This window comes from Microchirus variegatus (assembly GCF_963457635.1).
Source record: "Microchirus variegatus genome assembly, chromosome: 2".
In the NCBI taxonomy this organism is placed as follows: Eukaryota; Metazoa; Chordata; class Actinopteri; order Pleuronectiformes; family Soleidae; genus Microchirus; species Microchirus variegatus.
Window position 1 is genome coordinate 40639866 of NC_139803.1, and position 22430 is coordinate 40662295.

Sequence of the window (22430 nt, forward strand, 5' to 3'; positions counted from 1 at the left end):
CTCTTTGCTCTGTCACCAACACAGCAGTTTTTAAACTGATCAGTCACACTGTCACAAACATCGCAATTTTCTTGTGTCTTATATCAGTAAGTATGTCTCTTACAACTGATGTTTTTTTAAAATCTGATTTTAACTCTTATCTTTGAAATCTTGCTTTTATTTACGATGCTTAATCAAATTGCTGTGAAAGAAATTCCGTAAAAGTAGACCCGAAAAAAAAATCTCGTAAAAACAGACCCAAAACAAATTCTGTAAAAACAGATCTAAAAAGAAATTTCGTAAAAACAGACTAGAACAAGAAATCTCGTAAAAACAGACCCAGAAAAAAATCTCATAAAAACCGATCGGAAAATCAATCTCGTTAAAGCAGACCCAGAAAAGAATTCTGTAAAAGTAGACCCGAAAAAGAAATCTCGTAAAAACAGACCTAAAAACAAATCTGTAAAAGGAGACCCGAAAAAGAAATCTGGAAAAAACAGACCTAAAAACAAATCTCGTAAAAATAGACCTAAAAACAAATCTCCTAAAAACAGACCCAAAACAGATTCTGTAAAAACAGACCTGTAAAAAAATCTTGTAAAAACAGCCCCGAAAAAGAAATATCGTAAAAACAGACCCGAACAAGAAATCTGGTAAAAACAGATCTAAAAAGAAATCTCTTAAAAACAGACCCGAAGAAGAAATCTTGTAAAAACAGACCCGAACAAGAAATCTTGTTAAAACAGACCCAAAAAAAATTATGTAAAAACAGACCCGAAAAAAAAATCTCGTAAAAACAGTCTTAAAAAAATTTCTGTAAAAACAGACCCGAACAAGAAATCTCGTAAAAACAGACCCAGAAAAAAATCTTGTAAAAACAGACCGAAAAAGAAATCTCGTAAAAAAACAGACCCGGAAAAAAAATATGTAAAAGTAAACCCAAAAAAATCTCTTAAAAACAGACCTGAAAAGAAATCTCGTAAAAACAGACCCGGAAAAAAATTCTGTAAAAACAGACCCGAACAAGAAATCTCGTAAAAACAGACCCAGAAAAAAATCTCGTAAAAACAGACCTAAAAAGAAATCTCGTAAAAACAGACCCGGAAAAAATTTCATAAAAACAGACTCGAAAACAAATCTAGCAAAACCAAACCCGAAATCTTGTTTTTTAAGTATTTTCGTGATGAAGTAGTCGCACTTTCACTCGTCATTTCGTCAAACTGGGTTTGCAGTAATGATACAGTATAAGCAACAGGACGATATTTCGGACCGCCATGTGTGTACGGTAGCCCACAATGGACAAACATCTTTTTTGAGTTTCGATGCTAACTACATAAGTTCTCCTACACGTCACATTACAACAGTTACAACAACACAACAGTTACTGTTGTCCAGTTAAATAAAGCTGTGTTGTGTAGTTACATTTATGAACTGGTTTGTGATCGTTTGTGTTGTTCCACAGTCGTCTGAGAAAGTCCACTCTTAATCAAACAAAAGTTGTGGGTTTTAAAGTGTGATCAGTGAAGTCAGACTGGTCTGAGCACATTTCGTTTTCGATTTAATGGAAAACAACATGTGACCAGTTTTCCTCAACACCTTCTTCCCTCCCCTGACCTGCTGCTGCTGCTGCTGCTGCTGTCGCATTGGTTTCGTTTCCTGAGCAAACATCGCTGAACAAGTTCGACACAATCTCCTGCAGATAACACGCAGCACTAGTACTTCCTGTTTCGTCCTTTCAAAATACGATCTCTATATTATACATAGAGATACATAAGACCAGAAAAAGTCCAATTCAAAATTCACTACAACAGTATTTTCTTGTATTTCTGGAACCACGTACCACAGGTTGAGAAACCATGATTGACCATGATTAAAAAAAATGATTAAAAGCAAAACATTTAAGACAGAATAATGTGGAAGATTTACACTGAAAGTAAAATAATACCTGCATGTTATGTACTGTATCTTTTGAATATAAGGAGGCACACTTTGGAACACTTTTAAAACAACTTTAAAACACTTTTAAAACAACTTTACAACAACACCTTTAAAACACCTATACAACACCTTTACAAACACCTTTAAAATACCTTTACAAACACCTTTACAACACCGTTAAAACACCTTTACAAACACCTTTAAAATATCTTTGAAAACACCTTTACAACACTTTTAAAACTACAAAACACCTTTACAAACACCTTTAAAACACCTTTGTAAACACCTTTACAACACTTTTAAAACAACTTTAAAACACCTATACAACACCTTTAAAAACACCTATACAACACCTTTACAAACACCTTTAAAATACCTTTAAAAACACCTTTACAACACCGTTAAAACACCTTTACAAACACCTTTAAAATATCTTTGAAAACACCTTTACAACACTTTTAAAACTACAAAACACCTTTACAAACACCTTTAAAACACCTTTGTAAACACCTTTGAAAACACTTTTAAAACACCTTTAAAACACCTATACAACACCTTTAAAAACACCTATACAACACCTTTAAATTTCTTTGAAAAAACCTTTACAACACCTTTGAAAACACCTTTACAACACTTTTAAAACAACTACAAAACACCTTTAAAACACCTTTGTAAACACCTTTACAACGCTTTTAAAACACATTTAAAACACCTATACAACACCTTTATTACTCTTTTAAAACACCTATACAATACCTTTACAAACACCTTTAAAACACCTTTACAACACCTTTAAAACACCTTTACACCTATAACGATTCAAGATGGTTTTAGCACTTGAAACCTCTTCATCCAAGCACAAAGAGTCCCACAAAGCTATTACAGCTTACCTGTCAAAGTACATGCCGTTTATTATTAGTAGTAGTAGTAGTAGTAGAAGCAGTAGTAGTATTTATTACTTGCTGATGTGTTTGACCTGTAATATAATATATTTTTATTTAATTATAATATATCTTGTCCTATACATACATATATGTAAATATACATTGGTATAGTACCATTAACATATCCTATCATGGCCTTCTCTACCATCAAAGTTAACAACTTTTTTTTTCGGCGCGCTTTTATTTTGATGAGTTTCCTGCCGTGTTGTCAGTCCCCGCCCGCGTGGCCTTGACCACAGCTGTTTGACTAAAAGAGGAGGAACGTTCAGCTGTTGCTTCACAGTGACACAAGTTCAACAGGAGACAGTGAGCGTCTGTCAGTCAGTCAGTGTTTAAACAAACCAGTCTGTCAGTCAGTCTGCAGTCAGCACCTGTGAGAGTCACCATGAAGACCGCTCTAGTCCTCGTCTTTGTTGTCTTCTGCACTTTCTCAGGTAAGAAAACAACAACTTTTATCATTTAAAAAAACAACAACAATGAGACTTTTAAATGTTGCACTGCAGCTTTTGTGCTTTGACAAATCCTCTGGTTTGAACGATCACACGATAACACTGTGTTATAAACGAGCGAGAGCTGACTGATACGAACGTGTGACTACTTCCTGGATTGTGTGGACAGAAGTTTCCGCAGTCTTTGGTTACTGTTGCAGGTTGTGAGTCACATGTCTGATCTGCTGCTGCTGCTGCTGTTTTTAAACAGAAACACAGTTCAAAACACACTGACCTTTTTTTTTAAGGAGATAAAGTCACGTACGTACAATAATACTGACGTAAAAAAGTGTGAAAATGTCTCCTTTTTACTGTTTTAACTGCACTTTTAGTATAAAAAGTCATCTATTGACTTAATGTGTTCAAGTCGATGTTGCGCAATATGGGTTATTTTTCCCCATGCTCCTTTTACATTTATTGAACAACACGTTAAACGCACAAAATAGGTCAAATATATATTCACCTGTTGCCAATGATTAAAAAAAGTGAAAGTTGAACTCAAATGCTCCCAAAAATACATACAATACAGCAGTAAAGAGTATTTTTTACTGAATTACAATGAGTTTTTGAGTCAAATTAATGATTCTAAAACCATATTTCCTGCATCATAATCATCCTGAATGTGATTGGTGACCCTGGGACATGATCGTTATATTATATTTATATTTAAAGCGATAAAACCTGACACCTAAAAAGCCCATATACTGTATCACCTGCTTTGTACAGAGTGTATAAACAGCCATTTTCGCTGAGTCACGGTGTTTGTTTGACACTTGAACCGCGACTAAGTGTTTGTTTTCAACTTTCACTCAGAGGCAAACATCTCTTTTTTTTTTTAAATAATGAACTGATATTTATAGCTGCAAGTATAGATTTTTAAGGATCTGAAAGTGTTATTGGGTTTTTCACAGTGTCGTATCAATGTGCTGCAGGGCATCCGTTAAAGATGCCGTGTACGATTAGCACTTATGAATCCGCAATGGATTTAAATATTTGACAAATTATAGGTTTCATTTATTGACAAACTCGGCCGTTCCCCCCCCCTCCCCATCTACGATTTAGTTTAGACGAGGTTTGTAACCTTAAATACGACCAAGTGCAAAATCCGACATTTAAAGGTGCATTATGTAATAAATCTAAAGCAACTAAAGGCCATAAAATCCTCCTAATATGTCACAGAGACTCAGGAATAATGTTCATATAACAAACTGAACTCACCAACAACAACAGTACAGACAAAATATTTGCATTAAAAAATATATTTTGCAGACTGCAAATCATGTTTTGGCATGTGGCACCACCTACCGCCGTCTACCAATCATTGCAGTCAGTTAAGAGTCTCAGCTGCCGAGCAACCACGTGTTGCCAGTTACGTCAGAAAGCGAAACCTAAAAGACCTCGGTATTTTGAATTTGAATGTAGTAACCGTTTTTGGCCACATTCTTACATATGGCGCCTTTAAATAAACTGCAATTGTTTCATTAATAAAAGACAAATTTTTCGTCATGAAAATGACAATTCGATTGCAGAAATTAGGACTCAAGCTAATCTGTGGACATCCACAACCCATAATCTACTGAGCCTCATCTCCGACATTTAGCAAGAGAGGTCGTACAGACATTGAAATTGCTTGCGTTCAGATTCAGTTTTTATTGTCGTTTATTGTCCCTTTCTTCTTGATTTAAGCACCGTCAGTGGCTGAAGACAAAGAAGAAGCCCAACCCCCTTTAACCGTGTTCCCCCCAAAGCAATTTAGCACCGAACAACCCAAGCCAAACATTACCAACACCCCAAAGACAACCCCCACCACGAAGCCAAACAGCACCACCACCACCCCAAAGACAACCACCACCCCAAAGACAACCACCACCCCAAAGACAACCACCACCCCAAAGACAACCCCCACCACGAAGCCAAACAGCACCACCACCACCCCAAAGACAACCACCACCCCAAAGACAACCACCACCCCAAAGACAACCACCACCCCAAAGACAACCCCCACCACGAAGCCAAACACCACCACCACCACCCCGAAAACAACCACCACCAAACCCAACACGACCACCACCACCCCGGCTCCGCCTCCACCTCCACAACCAACTCCGTCCACCAACTTGACCGTAGGAAACTACAACGTGACGGTCAATAAGGCGGTTTGCCTGAAGGCTACGATGGCCCTGCAGATCAAAGTGGTACAACCAAAGGTACGTTTCATCCGTCACGCTGAACACCACGCAAAGGCCCCCGACAACCGTAGTCCACCAAGCCTTAAAGCTTCTGGTACACGCTAGTCTTGGAAGGAATCTTCAGGGTTTCATTCGACCGTGTTGAAACGTCTTTAACTTTTAATAGAACTTTCTCTTCTTTTTTTTCTGACACAGCTTTGAGTAATGTCATTGTCAGCACCCTGTTTTCAGGAAATGTGAAAAAGATATAAGTATATATTTCCTCATTGTGGCAGGAGTAGCTTCTGCAGAGGGTTAAACGTGTGTCATCTGAGGTGTCACGGGACGTTTTCCAAAGTGTGCATGACTACAGTGGGGTTTTCCTTTCTCTGTAGCAATAAATGTTATTTTCTGGACCGTTTTGATTGACGTTGCTGCTCCAAACTGTTTGTCTTTCAGTTCAATGGAACCTTCATCGTTCAGCCAAAAGTCACACAAGCAAGTGGAAGTTGCGGCGACACCAACGCCAACCTTACCCTAAAGTTTAAGGAGGGTACCGTCACCTTCTTGTTCACCAAGGTACGTTTAATCTGCCGTCATCCTGAATTATGTGAGAGAAATCTCGTTGAAAAATTGACGTTGAAAGGAGCAGCCCGTTTGAGCAGAAGATCAAGTTGCTCGACTGGAAACTTCATGAAGGAAGTAGAATCAAAAAGAAGTGCCAAAAAAGGGAAGTACAGTTGACAGGATCTGGTCTGAGAGCACATGACATGTGACAAGGAACCAAGGCTCGTGTGATTCATTTGGTGGTTTCCTACATGACAATCTGGATTAACTGGTTTTTGAATGTTGAGGCTACTTAGTGAAGGTACAGCTTCATGAACAGTGTAATCCCATAGGCTTTGCTTGAGAACACTGGCCATACCGATGTGGAATTTGGGGTAGAAGTGAAGGGTTCTGCTGACTGAGGACTGGGCAGGTCACTGTGCGTCCGTATTACGGTGCCACGTTTCCAGAACCTCGCTCAGGCTTGCGTTTCGACTGAGAACAGTACCGTTTACTTGGTAGGCAGGATGTGAGCTGCGCCCGATGTGCCGTGGCAGCGAGATACGTAGCGCGACGTCGTACCGGTGCGACGTCAACAAACGCGCCACGCGGCGAAGGACAATCCGGGCAGCTTCCTTCTCGGTTTGTGGCTCTTTGCGGTCTCAACAGGACGTCAAAGCTTTGTATGAAACGCCGGGTTGCAAGAGGGTGACTCTTATCTGTTGTGGGTCCTAGCCCCATCCTTACTGAGCCGTACCGCTACTCTGGTATGCCAGTTTGGGCCAGGTATTTTGGTACTATTCCTAAAGGAAGCGCAACAAAATAAGTACCAAACCGGAACCGAACAGTTCCACTCTGAAGATCTAAAGCTAGTCATCGAGACCATGCATTTAAGACGTTGCCCCCTGATGGCAGTTGAAGAAGATAACAGTTTGCACTCTACCGTTTGGACTTTATCCATGTTTGATGTACAGTTTATGATTAGATTGCAAAGACCTATGAGACAGATTCTAGCTGTGTCCTGACACAGGGTCCTGCTATGGACGACTTCCTGTTTGAGCCAATTGCTTATTAGCCAGTTGCTATGTCACTCCTTGTTTATTAGCAACTGGGTTAAATACTGGTACCAACAGAAACATGCGAGCCAGGACAACAGGGTCTCTGCAGGTTTCAACAAGTCAAATTTTAGACTTTTTAAGACTTTTTTTAAGACTATAATGAATACAATTTCACCTCCATACTGCCAAAAAAAGTACAGAAGACATGAAGGAAAATTGGAGCCACAAATCGTTGAACTTGTGCAAACAGTTCAGCTTAGCTGTGGGCTTTTGTTAAGTTTTCTCCGCTGCTATGCTAAGCGGTAACACACCGCGGCGCGCGCACAGCACACTAGCTAGCGGTGCTCAACTTTTGTTCCGTGTTGTTATGTTATCGGCATCCTCTGAAGTTTATGGACGTTTTGAATAAAAGTCACGTTAATAGATTTTTAAGACCTTTCAAAATTGTATTTCAGACCTTTTATGAGATTTTAGGAGAATTTTAGACATTTTAAGGCCTTGAATTCAAATGATTGGATTTAAGACTTTTTAAGACTTTTTAAGACCCCGCGGATTCCCTGGACAAGTTGGCCCAAGTAGATAGAGTTGGTGAAGGAACCAATCTTTGGAACCCTTGTTTGAAATGGAAATCGTACTTGTGATGTATCGTAATCGTAACGTAGTTAACCAGTATCCTCAATCCCAGTCTTGTTCAGTCATTGAAAGTAAAAGCATTCCCTCTCGTTTAGCGTGAGTAACCGTGACTGTCCTGTTGTCCTGTTTGTTTCCACAGAACAAAGATAAAACCTCGAGCTACGTCAACTCCGTGTCTTTCAACTTCACCTACGCCTTCGTCAAAGGAAGTAAGTCATAAACACTCGTATCGTTTATGGTCTCAACCTTAGACTCTTCTAATGGGGTCGCTGCAGGTGTACTGATATTTTAGCTGCAGATTAATGTTTCACAACAAGGGCAAACATTGACACATATGATAAGCATTTAACAGACAAGAACTTCCTTGTTTGTGTCTCTGTTCAGTTGCATTATCTGGGAAATTACTGTTTAGCATGTGATGCCAGTAAAGAGCCACCTATTTTCAGCGCCATGCAGTCAAACGAGTTTGATCCCATATCTGATCGTCGGCATCTGTTGTTGTGGAAACCGTCGTGACCTCGAATCACCTGAGCGTCTAACGTGCCTGTCAAATAATGTGACGTGCCTTTGTTTTGTTTGACTGTCGCAGACGAGCAAATTTTCTCCGCCAAGAACGACTCGCTGGAACTGTTCTCTGCAAAGACCGGACGCTGCTACTCCTGCAGGGGAACTGAGCACATTGTATTGCAGAATGGACTGTCCCTGGAAGTCAGTCAGGACCAATTCCAGGCTTTCAATCTGACCAAGAGCCAAGAATTCGGCGTCGGTAAGTGTCAACGTGTCCGAGAATCAATTTTTTTGTCATTGTTAGACTCATGAATGAATGACAGACACATTAAGGAACTATTTATAAATGAATGACAGGTACATTTAAAGGTGCATTATGTAATAAATCTAAAGCAACTGGCCATAAAATCCTCCTAATATGTCACAGAGACTCAGGAATAATGTTCATATAACAAACTGAACTCACCAACAACAACAACAGTACAGACAAAATATTTGCATTAAAAAAATATTTTGCAGACTGCAAATCATGTTTATGTTTTGAAATCATGTTTTGGCGTCATGTGGCGCCACCTACCACCGTCTACCAATCATGCAGTCAGTAGGGTCTCAGCTGCCGAGCAACCACAGGTTGCCAGTTACGTCAGAAAACGAAACCTAAAAGTCCTCGGGGTTTTTTTTATAGGAATGTAGTAACCGTTCTTGGCCACATTCTTACATATGGCACCTTTAACAACTATTTATACAATAAAGGTACAAGGTACATTTCAGTTAAAGCAAGTATTGTCAGCAAAATGTTACATTTTTGGAAGCTAAAGTGCTTGTTGTGCATTGTGTAATATAAAGTATGTACATTTAGATTGCAAAGTTGTAAACACGTTAACACATTATTCATTACAAAACAGACTAACATACTATACTACTATATACCAACACAGGCGCTCACGGGCTAATTAAATCAAGTTTAAACGTGTAGCTTGAACGCTACACAGCTCAACGCTACAAAGCTCTCGGAACGAGGTTTTTGTCCGATAAGAAACAACCGAAAACAATGACAAACACAGTGGACATCACTTTAGCGATGTTAGCACAACTGCTGCTACACAGTTAGCCGTGACAGACGCCTGCACTGCTAACCTCTAGCTAGCTGGCTAGCAGATAGATAGATAGATAGATAGATAGATAGATAGATAGATAGATAGATAGATAGATAGATAGATAGATAGATAGATAGATAGATAGATAGATAGATAGATAGATAGATAGATAGATAGATATGGTGTTATTAAAAAGTAATTATTAGTACATTAATCTAACGATGCCAGGGCGCGGTCAGCAGTCACATGTCTGTCACAGATGAGTGACATAGTTCTCGGCTATTACCAGCAAATGTAATCATGAGAAACACCTGCAGGCCAAGTCAGGTGCAGATAAAGCACCTGCAGCTCTTCATAGTTCACATTTTAAAATGAGTTCTTGATAATACTTTATTTATTTATATTATATTTTTATATTTATTTTTAATGAAGCTACATTTAAAAGGTTAAATAGTGTTAAGGAGAAGAATAAGAAAGAAGAAATTACAAATTATCCATTGCCTTTTAAATGTTATTTTAGGAAATTATCAATGAAAGAGCAGTGAAAACTGTCCTTTGACCCCCAGGTAGAACCTTTTTATAAAGGTCCCACCTTGAACCCTTTTGGAGGGTTCCACCAAGAACCCTTTTAAAAGGGTTTTTAAAGGGTTCTCTGGATCAAAATGGTTCTTACTGGAACCATTAGTGTTACCAAGAACCCTTGAAAAACCCTTTCTTCAGGAAAGGGTTCTTCTGAAGCAAATGGTTCCCGGTAGAACCTCAGCCCATGTAGAAGAACCCTTATGGAACCCTTATTTCTAAGAGTATACTTTATTATGACAGATTTCTATATACGTATATACATATATACATATATATATTGATGATAATAATAATACTAGACAATTAACTTTATTGTTGATCAAATATCCACATTCGGTTAACCCTAACCCTAACCCTAACCCTTACCCTAACCCTAGCCCTAGCCCTAACCCTAAGTATCCAGATTGAGATTATTCTGATGAATTGCCAGGTGTAAGTGTGACATCCTACTGAAACCGTCGTCTTTGTGTTCCCCAGCTGACCGCTGCCCCGCCGACCAGCCCAACTACAAGGTGGCGATCGGCGTGGGCGTGACCCTGCTGGTGCTCATCATCATCGTGGTGGTGGCCTACCTGGTGACGCGCAAACGGAGAACCGACGGTTACCAGGCTCTGTGAGGTGTGAGGTGTGGGGCGGGACGCTCGGTCGACCCCAGAGTCGACGCCATTTTTTAAAAAATATAACGCAGCGAGGCTGTGACGCTCCAGAGCCAAAGCGTAAAAAAAAAAAAACTTCACCGCCAATGATCCACGACCTTTTCCCCACCTTTTATGTCTCGGTTATCTAGACATTCCTTAGTAATGGAGGCTGGAGTGAGCCACTTTAATCATTTAATTAAATTAATTGAAGCAGAATAAAATCCTACTCTCTCTATATATATTTTTAAAGCATTTAAATAACCCATTCACTCATTCGTTGGCCGTCTGCTTCTTCTATTTTTTTTTTTCTTCTATCTGATTGTTTATTGAATTTAAGACATGTATGTAGTCCAATCCAAAGTCCGTCCCGCGGAGCTCTGACTGGCCACGCCTCTGCCAGATACACATAAACCGAGGCTGTGGACTTTGAACGCGATTCTAAAGGATACGGCAAACAGATATGTACGTCAACTCAGACAATAAACCACCTGGATTCACAAGGGAATAAGAAAATAGGATTAGAAATCTCCAACGGGAAAGAGATATCTGTTACTTTCACTTGAATAATCTGTCGTTTTAAGTACAAACTCAGTCAAATTTGTGGTTTTTAAAAAACCAAAATCAAAAAAGAAAATCATAAAGTAGCTAAATATTATTTTGACCATGTTGGAAAAGCCACTGACACAGTATTTCTACACCTGGACACTAAAACTTATGGCACATTAATGTAAAACTGACCAAAAATGCCCGTAAGACGGACGACATAGTAGCTCCCAGAGAGGTCGTCTCTATCGCCCCCCGGTGGGTGGAAGTGGAGACATGTCGTCCATCTTTACACAGAGGGTCAGAGCTGTGATGTTATTTTTTTTATATAACCCCATGTTGTACCTTCACGAAGCAGTGGAGTGGTGACGAGAAAGGAAGACGATTTTTAACCTTCTGTTCTATTATGAATCATACGCATTTTTTTGTTAGCACGCTGGGTTGAACGTTCAGTTTTTTTCCTCAAACAAAATCCAACTTTCTGTGTGTGAATATTGTGTCATCCAGGGATTTATATTTCTTGTTGCAATAAGGGAAATTATGCAAAAAAAAAAAAATACCGTGTTAACCGCCTTATTAATCAGTACAACCCGGGAAATTTGAAGGATGTTATGAAGGGATTTATTCTGACATTATCTACATTAATTGCACTGATAGCTGTTCCAGCTTTGTCTTTTAATACTATGTACGTAGCTGTTGCGGTGTTTCTTTTTGTTTTTTTTATATATATATAGAAATGTAAGGTTGTGCCATTAAGATAAAGGGTAGGTCTGGAGTCTCAGCTCCAGGCGATGTTTCTTAGCTCCTCCCACTTGCACAGACGGATGCACTCAGTTCGTATTTCACAGACGACCCACGGCTACCTGTATGTTTACGTCAGCGGGAAAAAAAAACGTTAAAAATAAATGTAAACGTGTTAATCCGACTGAAATCGGACCCAAATAATTGTGATCCAGATCGGATTTACTACTCTGTAAGACTCAAACTGGTTGAAGCGCTCTGTTTTTACGGTTTTAAGAAGTATTTTAGAATCAAGGATGGTTGGAAGACTCCCACTCTAAATTCTGTAGAGGTCTCAGACCTCGCTTGATTTACGCTATGCTAATATGGAATTATCGATAAACGTGCCATAAAATAACCCGCCTAGCCCGACTTCAATGTGGGCCGGTCCTCGTCTCTCCTTCTACCAACGACATTCACATATTCACAGGAGAACCCCGGTTATGTCAAACTGTACCTTTAAACAACACGAGAGTGTTTATTTAGCTGCTGTTTCCAAAGCCCTAGAATATGAACTTTGACCTTCAGATATGACGCGGCCGCTCAGGTACCGACGGTGGGAACTTGGAGTTCTATTTAAAGCACACGGGTGAAATAAACAAAACATTTATGGCGTGGTATTTACTCAGATTGCGCGGGGCGTATCGTTTTACGGCCTAAAAACTGCTGAAGTAAAGCGAGAGCATTCACATTTTAAACATCATGTCACCAAGACGTAGTCATGATCTCAATTTTGGTAGCAGCCATTTTGGCCACAACTAAGACGCACTGTTGAAGCACAAAGAATGTATGTTTAAATTTATATTTGGTGAAAAAAAAAAAACCCATGATAATATTTTTTTTTGTGAAACTGTCACTGGGTTATGATTTATGTGTGGATGCTGGAATCCAAACACAATCGGGGGGGCAAATGAAAAAAGGGTTATCGTTGTGTTTGTGTGCTCTGAAAAGTAGGCTAAACCCACTTTGAATGAAAACCCCATGTGTGTGTGTGTGTGTGTGTGTGTGTGTGTGTGTGTGTGTGTGTGTGTGTGTGTGTTTGTGTGTGTGTGCGCTTGTTTAATTTCACTGTTAAAAATAGCCGTGTGGCGTAATCTGTAACTATGTCCGTGTGCAGCCGGAGACTCCGTCCCAATCGTGTGTTTGTGGAAGTGAACAGAAGTGAGAGAAGTGAAGTTATCCACAGTGACCTGTTTGTAACTGCCTGTGTCAATAAAGATTGATATATTCTGTATAAATACGCAAGTGTGCATCCCTTATTTTAAGATATGTAAACTAATGCTGGGTTAACGGCAGCGCTAACGCACATTAGCGCATGATTTCGTTTCCATGACGACTGACCGGGAAAAGACGCCCGCGACGCCATGTTTGCGTGCCGCGGCACCGGAGTCCGGGCACCGTTTACCAGTTAGCTCCGTTAGCTGCATTAGCTCGTTTAGCGACATTAGCGCGCCTACAGTGGAAACTGGAGCGGTCTGTTTATGAAACGAAAAGAGCAGCGCTACAAATAACCGGCGTACCTGTGTACTGCGTACGTGTGCCTCTGTTTTTAAAGTTTAGCGTTACTTTAGAGACTCACTTTAACAATCGGGAGTCGCGTAAAACACAACGTTGCTTGCGTCTTTTTCTGGTCAGCCGTCATGGAAACGGCTGACCAGAACATAACATAACGTTATGTTATGTTATGTTCAACGTTAACAACATTAACAACGTTATGTTGTTAACACAACATAACGTGCGTTAATGTTGTGTTGACGTGCTTAACATGCCAACGGTGGAAACGGGACGTGTGTTAACGTTGACGTCCTTAACGCCATTAAACACCGTTAGCACGTTAACGGCAGTCAACGCTAACGCGTGACGCATTTCCGCGATGACCAGAAAAATGTGACACGTGATGTCATGTTCACGTGCCCGGCACTGGACTTCAAGCACCTTTTACCAGTTAGCTCCGTTAGCTGCATTAGCCCGTTAGCATGCCTACAGTCGAACTGGAGCGGTAAACATAAACGTAAACATGGCGCTACGCGCGTCTGCGTTAAAGTTGACGCCGTTAATAATATAAATATTAATATAAATACACAGTAGACCAGTCTGACCCACTTTTAAACAGGATAAACAATCAGGACTTGGGTTTCAACATCAGAAAAAGCAAATAAAGCATCTGATATCATTTTGAAATAGCAAATGATTCAGTTCCAAGAGATTGTCTTTAAAACACATTCACATAAATCTTAACGAAAAAGATTTCGGGGAAAAAATTTGTTCGGGGGACCCTAAAAAAAATTAGGCGACCCATCTGTGGGTCTCGACCCAGTCTTTGGGAACCATCACTGTAAATTATTGATGAAATGAAAAATATAGTCTTCATATCCTTAGAAGAAGCCTTTTCTATTTACTTTAGAGGGTCTTGCTTTACAGCGGCAGCCATTTTGTGCTGCCGTGTTTCGTTTCTACAGGAGCCCAGGAGTCCTCTGTTTGTTTACGCTCTGCGCTCTGACCACAAGATGTCACTCACGCTGACACGCTGGACCTTTAAAGGGACACTGTGTAGTATTTATGGGATTATATGACCCAAAATCCACTTTTTTATACATATTATGTGCTCCTGCATTGTCTAGTCGCTGTATAATATTCTTTGTTTCATTTTCGGGGTGTTTCAAAAAGTAAAATAACATGGTCGCGGGCCGCTACTGCATTGCCACGACGCCATGTTTCTACCGGAGCCTGTAAGGACAAACGCGAGTGAACAAATCAAGCGTCGCTTTACTTGTAGTAGAAGTCCCGCCTCCTCTCTCTCCGCTTCGTCTGCTACGGCCGCGGTAGCTCCGCCCTCTCCCTCGCCTCACGAACCTCATCAGCTGACACGGAGAAAGACGACGAGGACGACATTTTGACCGGCTGAGGACACCGTAGCGCTCAGGGAAGGGAGGGGGTGAGCAGAGGAGCAGTTCTTTGTTGTAAATTTCAGCCTCTCCTCTAGATGGCACTATAAACTACTCACTTCCCCTTTAATTCCACAATCGGCACAGTGCCATTCAAGGAAAGACAAAGAAAGACTTTTTTTGAGGGAAAGTGAACTCTCAGCAGATTGAAGAAGTTACTCCGCTCTCAGCCAATCGCGGCCCTTCTCCGAGCTCTGGGATCAGAGAGGAAGTGAGAAACTGGAGTCAGATTTCAGGGACAGATGTGAGGCGGGACTACACACACACACACACACACACACACAGGCACCAAGCTGTTGCAAAACTTGAGGCTGAAGCTCGACGGACACTTTGGTAAAGACGAAGAGAAGAAGGCATCTGCACCCGAGACTGTGATCATGGCAGGTAAAGAGAAAGACTTTATTAACACACACACACACAGAAGAAAGAGTTTTTAAATTCTCAGCTGACGAGAGGTCGCAGGAAGTCCACTGTTGTTTGTCCGGAGTGATGAAATCCAGATGTTGTCTTCTGCTCGGTGCAAGCTTCCGCCGCAGAGACGTCTGCGCTGCATGTTCCTCTCTGTTCTTTATCCTTTTATCACTTTCTCTGTCAGACGAACGTGACAAGAAAAAAACTCACAGGAGCTCCTTGTGTTTCCATCTCAGACGAAGCAGCAGTGGTGGAGGAAGGCGCCGCGACGGCCGAGAACCCGCTGGTGGCTGTCACCTTCCAGAAGAACCTCCAGAGAGCACAGAAGTATCTGGAGAGTGAACCCAACGCTCTGGGGGTACGGAGAGAAAGATCCTATTGTCTTCTTCTTCTTCGAAAACGTTGTAAACACGGCATCATTTTTAAGGAACGTCTTCATGTTGACTCTCTGTAGTGTACATGCCAGGCCTGTGTGTGGCGCTGTGGGGGTCGTGTACGCGGAAAAAGATAGCTGATGCACTGATACGCCCGATTTTGTTTTGAAAACGATAGTTTTCGGCTCATATTCTTAACTTCAAACGTCAGTTAAACGAGTTAAAGCTACAGTGCGTAACTTTTGGTTCCTTTGGTCTTTGTTGTTGACGTTTTCATTCTGCCTTCGCACAACTCGCCAAGTCCGGAAATACATGCGGAGGAGGAAATGGATTTGTTAGCCGTGTAAGTCTGACTCCGCCTCCGTAGGTGGCGCTGTAAGTTTTACGTCACAGAAAAACAACGTAGCTTTTGTTGTTTGTTCTTTTCCGGTAACAGAAATACATGCAGGAGTAACCGGACTATGACCAGGTATGTTAGTCCGACTAAGACTAGCTCGTCTTTAGTCGGACTAGCGTGTTTACGTGACATAAAAAAAGACTTTGTCTTAGTCTGACTAAAATCAGACTTAACGCGCTTGTTTGTATGCTACATTCTTCAAGCAAAACTATCATACCTGACAGAGGGAGCGTTGTTTGTATACAGTGGCAGAGTAGGGGAGGGCGTGGCCTAGAAGTGTTTATACCAGGAAGTGATGTTTATGTCATTAACTCGACAGTAAAATGTTTATAAATCAAGTGAATAGTAGAAGCTGTTTTTTTCCCCACACACTTCCATTCAAATAGCAACGTGTAGCGTCGCCCCCTGGAGGCCATTAAGCATTGTTTTTAGGATTAAATCCACTTTTTATATATGACCGATCGTCAGCTTTGATACGTCCTGCTTTGTTTTGAGTCTCTTTTCTGACGAAGGACGCAGCAGAACAATAACGTGACGTCTGAGTGAAGTTACACACTGCAGCTTTAACGCCTAACGGTGATCGTCGAGGCTCGTGGAAAACGTTGAAGCGTAGTTTTCTGACCTGTTCTCTCTCTCTCTCTCTCTCTCTCTCTCTCTCTCTCTCTCTCTCTCTCTCTCTCTGCTTCTTCCAGATCACTCAGATTTGCCTCAGCATGTATCAGGTCATCTTGTCCACGGTGTTCATGGCCAAAGGGGTTCTTCGAACAGAAAGTTGCCTCCCCCTGTTAATCGCCTCACTAGTGGTGAGCTCATGTGTCGCACTTTATGTTTATTATGTATGTTCACAGAGCTTCAGTAGTCTTAATGAGCACGCTTCAACAAGTGGCTTTGCTCAAGGACACATAAGGGACTACACTCTTAGAAATAAGGGTTCCAAAAGGGTCCTGAGGTTCTACCTGGAACCATTTGCTTCTGAGGAACCCTTTCCCAAAGAAAGGGTTTTTCAAGGGTTTTTCAAGGGTTTTTTCATGGTTCTACTTAGCACTTTTATTTCTAAGAGTGTAGCAGGGCCAGGAATTAAAACTAAAGTACATTTTATATCATTAAACTACTTGTGATACTTAAGTACAGTTAATACCATAGATTTTAAGATGTTTACTTAAGTATTATTATATTTTTTTAAAGTATCCCTTTTAGGTAATTTATACAAGACTGTTGGGATCATGTTGAATTGACTCTGCTGCCCCCTGCTGGACAACACTGAAGCTCCAGTCACCAAATCCATGTCAAAATATTGTGAAAATTCTCATTTCTGTGTGCTATCTTCAGACATTTTAAATGTTATATGTATAGGTGCGTTGTATTCTTTGGTTTTGGTTCGACACGTGTGTGTGTGTGTGTGTGTGTGTGTGTGTGTGTGTGTGTGTGTGTGTGTGTGTGTGTGTGTGTGTGTGTGTGTGTGTGTGTGTGTGTGTGTGTGTTTCTTGTCGTCGTCTCAGGTGATGATCGCTGGATGTGTGGCCATAGCGGCGCAGAACCTCAATCTGCCGACGGTGAGTGAACAAACTGCAACTGAGCGCTGACTGAGCAGGAAGTGACCACTTCTGCTTTCCGTCTATCTGTGTGGGGGTTAAAAACCAAACGTCCTGACCCTCTGAGATGAGTCACTGACAGAGGCTGAATGGAGCTGCTTGTCCACAGAGACGTGGACGCATTCCATTCTTTTCACTGGTGTCAGGGCAGTGGTTAGAGGACATGTGTCCCCTAACCACTGGGGACACATGTCCTCTAAGGACATGAATTTAGTCTCATTGGTGGCAACTTTAAAATGGTCTGATGCACTTCTAGTCTGTGTCTTTTGGTTCAAAGTTTGAACGATCACCTCTAAATGCACCGTAGTTGCATTCTATGACATAGTATAGTACGATGTGTTTGTCAAATTTTGAACGACAGTTTTGTCGAATTTTGGACCAGAATTTTTTTTTTTTTTTTTTTTAATCGTCAAATCTTGGACGACATAGTATAGTATGACTTTTTGTCAAATTTTGGATTAATTTTTTTTTTCCAAAAAATGGTCAAATTTTGGACATAGTATAGTATGACGTTTTTGTCCAATTTTGGACCAAAACAATTTTTTTCAGAAATTGTCAAATTTTGGACGACATTTTTTTTTTCAAAAAATTGTCAAATTTTGGACATAGTATATAGTATGACGTTTTTGTCAAATTTTGGACGTGGTTTTTGTCAAATTTTGGACCAAAACATTTTTTTTCAAAAAATTGTCAAATTTTGGACGACATTTTTTTATTTATTTTTGTAATTGTCAAATTTTGGACGACATTTTTTTTTTCAAAATTTTTTCAAATTTTGGACATAGTATAGTATGACGTTTTTGTCACATTTTGGACCAAAACTTTTTTGTAAAAAAAATTGTCCAATTTTGGACGACATAGTATAGTGTGACCATGTTGTCATATTAAGCGTTCAGGTAACAACTTTAGGTCCAAATTAGAACGTAAACATGGACATTTTAAGGTCACACGAGGGTTGAAAGATCCAAAGTTTATATAATCGCTCTCATAAGGAAGTTAAATTGTAGAGCTGAGACAATTAATTGATTTCTAAATAAAATTGTCAACTATTTTGATAATCTATTAATCGGTTTGAAGATTTTTTCATCATTAAAACAAGATCTCTGATCGTTTTAGCTTCTTAAATGTGAATATTTACTTCGTTTCTTTACTACACATAACAAGGAAATCATTAAAACTGAATCATTTTGGTTGGTGGACAAAACAAAGACGTTCGAGAACATCGTCGTTTCCAGGTTTGACAAACACTGATCGACATTTTTAACGATTCATCGATTAATCAAGAAAACCATCGTTGGTTGCAGCTCTGTAAAATTGGTATGGAAATATCTCTAAATGTATTTATATCAAATTAAATAAAAGAGAATCGGGACTTTGAGAATTGGAACTTGAAGAAATTAGTCACAGGAGAACCCAATATTTACTTTCACCACAACCGGCCGTGGCAGATGCTGCACATCGTTGGGTTTAGTTCTGGCAGAGATTTGCTTCCGTTCAAAAGGAAAGTGGTTTTTTTTTGGTTTGTTTCTCGAAACATGATGTGAGTCATTTAAAGGCGCCATATGTTAGAATGTGGCCAAAAACGGTTACTACATTCAAATTCAAAATACCGAGGTCTTTTAGGTTTCGTATTTCTGACGCAACTGGCAACCCGTGGTTGCTCGGCAGCTGAGACTCTACCGACTGCAGTGACTGGTAGACGGCGGTAGGTGGCGCCACATGACGCCAAAACATGATTTCAAAACATAAACATGATTTTCAGTCTGCAAATATATTTTTTAATGCAAATATTTTGTCTGTACTGTTGTTGTTGGTAAATTCAGTTTGTTATATGAACATTATTCCTGAGTCTCTGTGACACATTAGGAGCATTTTATGGCCAGCTGCTTTAGATTTATTACATAATGCACCTTTAAAGAGTGCAAACAAGTGTCATTTACAGTTTTTTTTTATGTAATCGCAAATACTGTGTGTGTGTTTCAGCTCAGAGCCTGTCTGGGCATGCAGATTGTGTCGTGCGTGGCCTGCGTCTTCAACCTGTTCTGTGTACTGGTAATATCACAGGATATAGATTCATCATGCTGGATGTATCACTACGAAAACAACACGTTTTATCCAGACGCCTGCATCAGTATGGAGGTGACTTATCCACCAAACACACTTTTTATACCACTTTTGCTTTGTTGAGTAGCCAATATCAGTCCAATGCAGCGAGACATTTGCTAAACTGATCACATCGATCCAGGTCAAACGTCTTTCCCTCCCGTCTTCCCGCCCTTGTCCCCTCCAGTACTCACACAACCAGATTTTTGCTGAGATTGGGATCGTCCACGCTGCTCAGTTCGCCATCTCAGCCACTCTGGCCGCGTACAGCTGCAAGGTGGTCAACTGCTGCTCGCCGGCGCCCAGAATGGTGAGTCGACAAACACACAACCCGACGCAAACGTTGACGTTGCTTTAAAGGCGCGGTACGCAACGTTCTGCCTCACAAGACGTCAGGGCAACACATGTCACCAATGTCATTGACTTTAAGACTTTAAGAAGTAATATTCAGTGCTGGGCACGTTAACGTACGTTAACGCATGACGCGTTTCCATGACGGCCAACCGAGAAAAGAGTGACGTCATGTTTACGTGACTCCCGATTTGTTAAAATGAGTCTCTAAAGTAACGCTAAACTTTAAAAACAGAGGCACACATACGCAGTACACAGGTACGCCGGTTATTTGTACCGCTAATCTTTTTGTTTAATAAACAGACCGCTCCAGTTTCAACTGTAGGCGCGCTAACGGCTAAACGGTTAGCGGGAGTCCAGTGCTGCGGCACGTAAAACATGGTGTCACGTGTCATATTTTTCTGGTCAGTCGTCAGGGAAACGCGCTGTGCGTTAACATCGATGCCGTTAACCGCCGTTAGCACGTTACCGTTAAGTACGTCAATGTTAACGCACGTTACGTTTCCATGACGACTGAAAACGACGGAAAAAGCCGCAGGTGACTTCATGTTTACGTGACTCCCGATTGTTAAAATGAGTCTCTAAAGTAACGCTAAACTTTAAAAACAGAGGCACAGGTACGCTAGTTATTTGTAGCGCTAATCTTTTTGTTTAATAAACAGACTGCTCCAGTTTCGACTGTAGGTGCGCTAACGGCTAAACGGTGCCGGGAGTCCAGTGCCGTGGCACGTAAACATGACGTCACGTGTCATATTTTTCTGGTCAGTCGTCAGGGAAACACGCTGTGCGTTAACGTCGATGCCGTTAACCGCCGTTAGCACGTTACCGTTAAGTACGTCAATGTCAACGCACGTTACGTTTCCATGACGACTGACCACACGTGACGTAATTTTTACGTGACTCCCGATTATTAAAATGAGTCTCTAAAGTAACGCTAACCTTTAAAAACAGACGCACACATACGCAGTACACAGGTACGCCGGTTATTTGTAGCGCTGCTCTTTTCGTTTCATAAACAGACAGCTCCAGTCCGACTGTAGGCGTGTTAACAGCGCTAAAGGAGCTAACCGGTAAACGGTGCCTGGAGTCCAGCGCAGCGGCACGTTAACATGACGTCACGCGACGTATTTTTCCGGTCAGTCGTCATGGAGACACGTTGTGCGTTAGCGTTGACGCTGTATATCGCCATTAGCACGTTATCTTTAAAAAAACGAAGCTAACTGGTAAACGGTGCCTGGACTGCGGTGCCGCTGCACGTAAACATGATGTCAAGCGCGTCTTTTTCCGGTCAGTCGTCATGGAAACGCGTCGTGCGTTAGCGTTGACGCCATTAACGCGCTCAGCACCACATATTATTAAAAAAAAAGTGACTTCAACGTCCACCAAAGTCCTTTTCTGGTAACATACTTGTACTTTTACTCAAGTATCACCTTTAAGGTACATTTTAACCCCGTGTCCTCTGTGTCCTCGTCAGACGGTGATCACGGTACAAGCTCCAGCCGTCCAGCAGTGAGGAGACGGACAAACGCCTCAAACCAACAGCTGCGATAAATCAGTATTTTTTTTATACTAACAACAACAACCCATCATGTATAATGTGAACCACGTACTCTTTGCTTTCACGACCGTACTGTTTTGTTGTTGTTTCAGGTCCAAGTGTGAAACAGTTAAGGAAGTGAATACTCTACCTTGGTAGCGCGGAACAAATGACGTACGATAAAGTGCAAAAAGTGACAAAAAAATGACCACGGCAGGGACGCTACGAGGGTTAAAGTGTGAAATGATCACTTTAAAATACACATAATTTGGTTTTCGTGACCGTAAATGAAGAAAAATAAGAATCTTATTGTGACGCAAACAAAAGAAAAACATCCTCTTTATGTGACGGCCGCCGCCGTAGCTTCTTGCAATCTGCAATCTTGCCATTAGATGTCACTGTTTCTTACACACTGGGCCTCACATGTATAAACTTATGTAAGTTTTTTGTTGTTGTCTCTGCTGAACGTAAAAAACAATTATCAGTGTTTTTACGGCTTTAACGACGTCCCGACGCTTCGAACGTGACGCGTTTCATACGATATGTTTCTCTGTAATGTGAAATGATTTGTCTTATAAAGCTTCACTCTCTCACTTAAACATGTACACACCTTATTATTGTTATTATGATGACTATTATGCACATTCGTGTTCTTATAAACATCACGTTGAGATACTTTATGAATCTCTCTACTAGTGTTTCCTTCGTCACTGCCACTAACATCCAATAAATAATAAACCTACGTAAAAAGGAGTGAGCGTTCTTATCTTTCAATTAAAAAAATATATTTTATTCATCATCGTTCATCAAGTTTGTTTT

The 22430-nt window shown here is 40.8% G+C and overlaps 2 protein-coding genes across 2 annotated transcripts; both read left to right on the top strand.

The window, feature by feature from the left end:
- Positions 1–3153: 3153 nt before the first annotated feature.
- On the top strand, positions 3154–13126 carry LOC310924159 (lysosome-associated membrane glycoprotein 1-like). The gene is made up of 6 exons (XM_083885805.1): positions 3154–3295; positions 5036–5556; positions 5977–6096; positions 7894–7963; positions 8344–8520; positions 10418–13126. Exons 1-6 carry the CDS (start codon positions 3247–3249, stop codon positions 10555–10557), a joined length of 1077 nt encoding a protein of 358 aa, XP_083741931.1. The 5' UTR covers positions 3154–3246; the 3' UTR covers positions 10558–13126.
- Positions 13127–15110: 1984 nt separating this feature from the next.
- Positions 15111–22362, top strand: LOC310944886 (uncharacterized protein). Its single transcript, XM_083910730.1, has 7 exons — positions 15111–15230; positions 15494–15615; positions 16721–16831; positions 17528–17581; positions 19604–19759; positions 19911–20033; positions 21549–22362. Exons 1-7 carry the CDS (start codon positions 15224–15226, stop codon positions 21585–21587), a joined length of 612 nt encoding a protein of 203 aa, XP_083766856.1. The 5' UTR covers positions 15111–15223; the 3' UTR covers positions 21588–22362.
- The last annotated feature ends 68 nt before the right edge of the window (positions 22363–22430 follow it).

What these genes read in the sequence shown, in the direction of transcription:
- LOC310924159 (XM_083885805.1), top strand. Translation starts at nt 3,247, where the DNA reads ATGAAGACCGCTCTAGTCCTCGTCTTTGTTGTCTTCTGCACTTTCTCA. An exon ending in TGTCTTCTGCACTTTCTCAG is followed by an intron (nt 3,296 to 5,035) that starts GTAAGAAAACAA and finishes TCTTGATTTAAG; the next exon opens with CACCGTCAGTGGCTGAAGAC. An exon ending in GAGCCAAGAATTCGGCGTCG is followed by an intron (nt 8,521 to 10,417) that starts GTAAGTGTCAAC and finishes TGTGTTCCCCAG; the next exon opens with CTGACCGCTGCCCCGCCGAC.
- LOC310944886 (XM_083910730.1), top strand. An exon ending in GTGAACCCAACGCTCTGGGG is followed by an intron (nt 15,616 to 16,720) that starts GTACGGAGAGAA and finishes TGCTTCTTCCAG; the next exon opens with ATCACTCAGATTTGCCTCAG. An exon ending in GCTCGCCGGCGCCCAGAATG is followed by an intron (nt 20,034 to 21,548) that starts GTGAGTCGACAA and finishes TGTCCTCGTCAG; the next exon opens with ACGGTGATCACGGTACAAGC.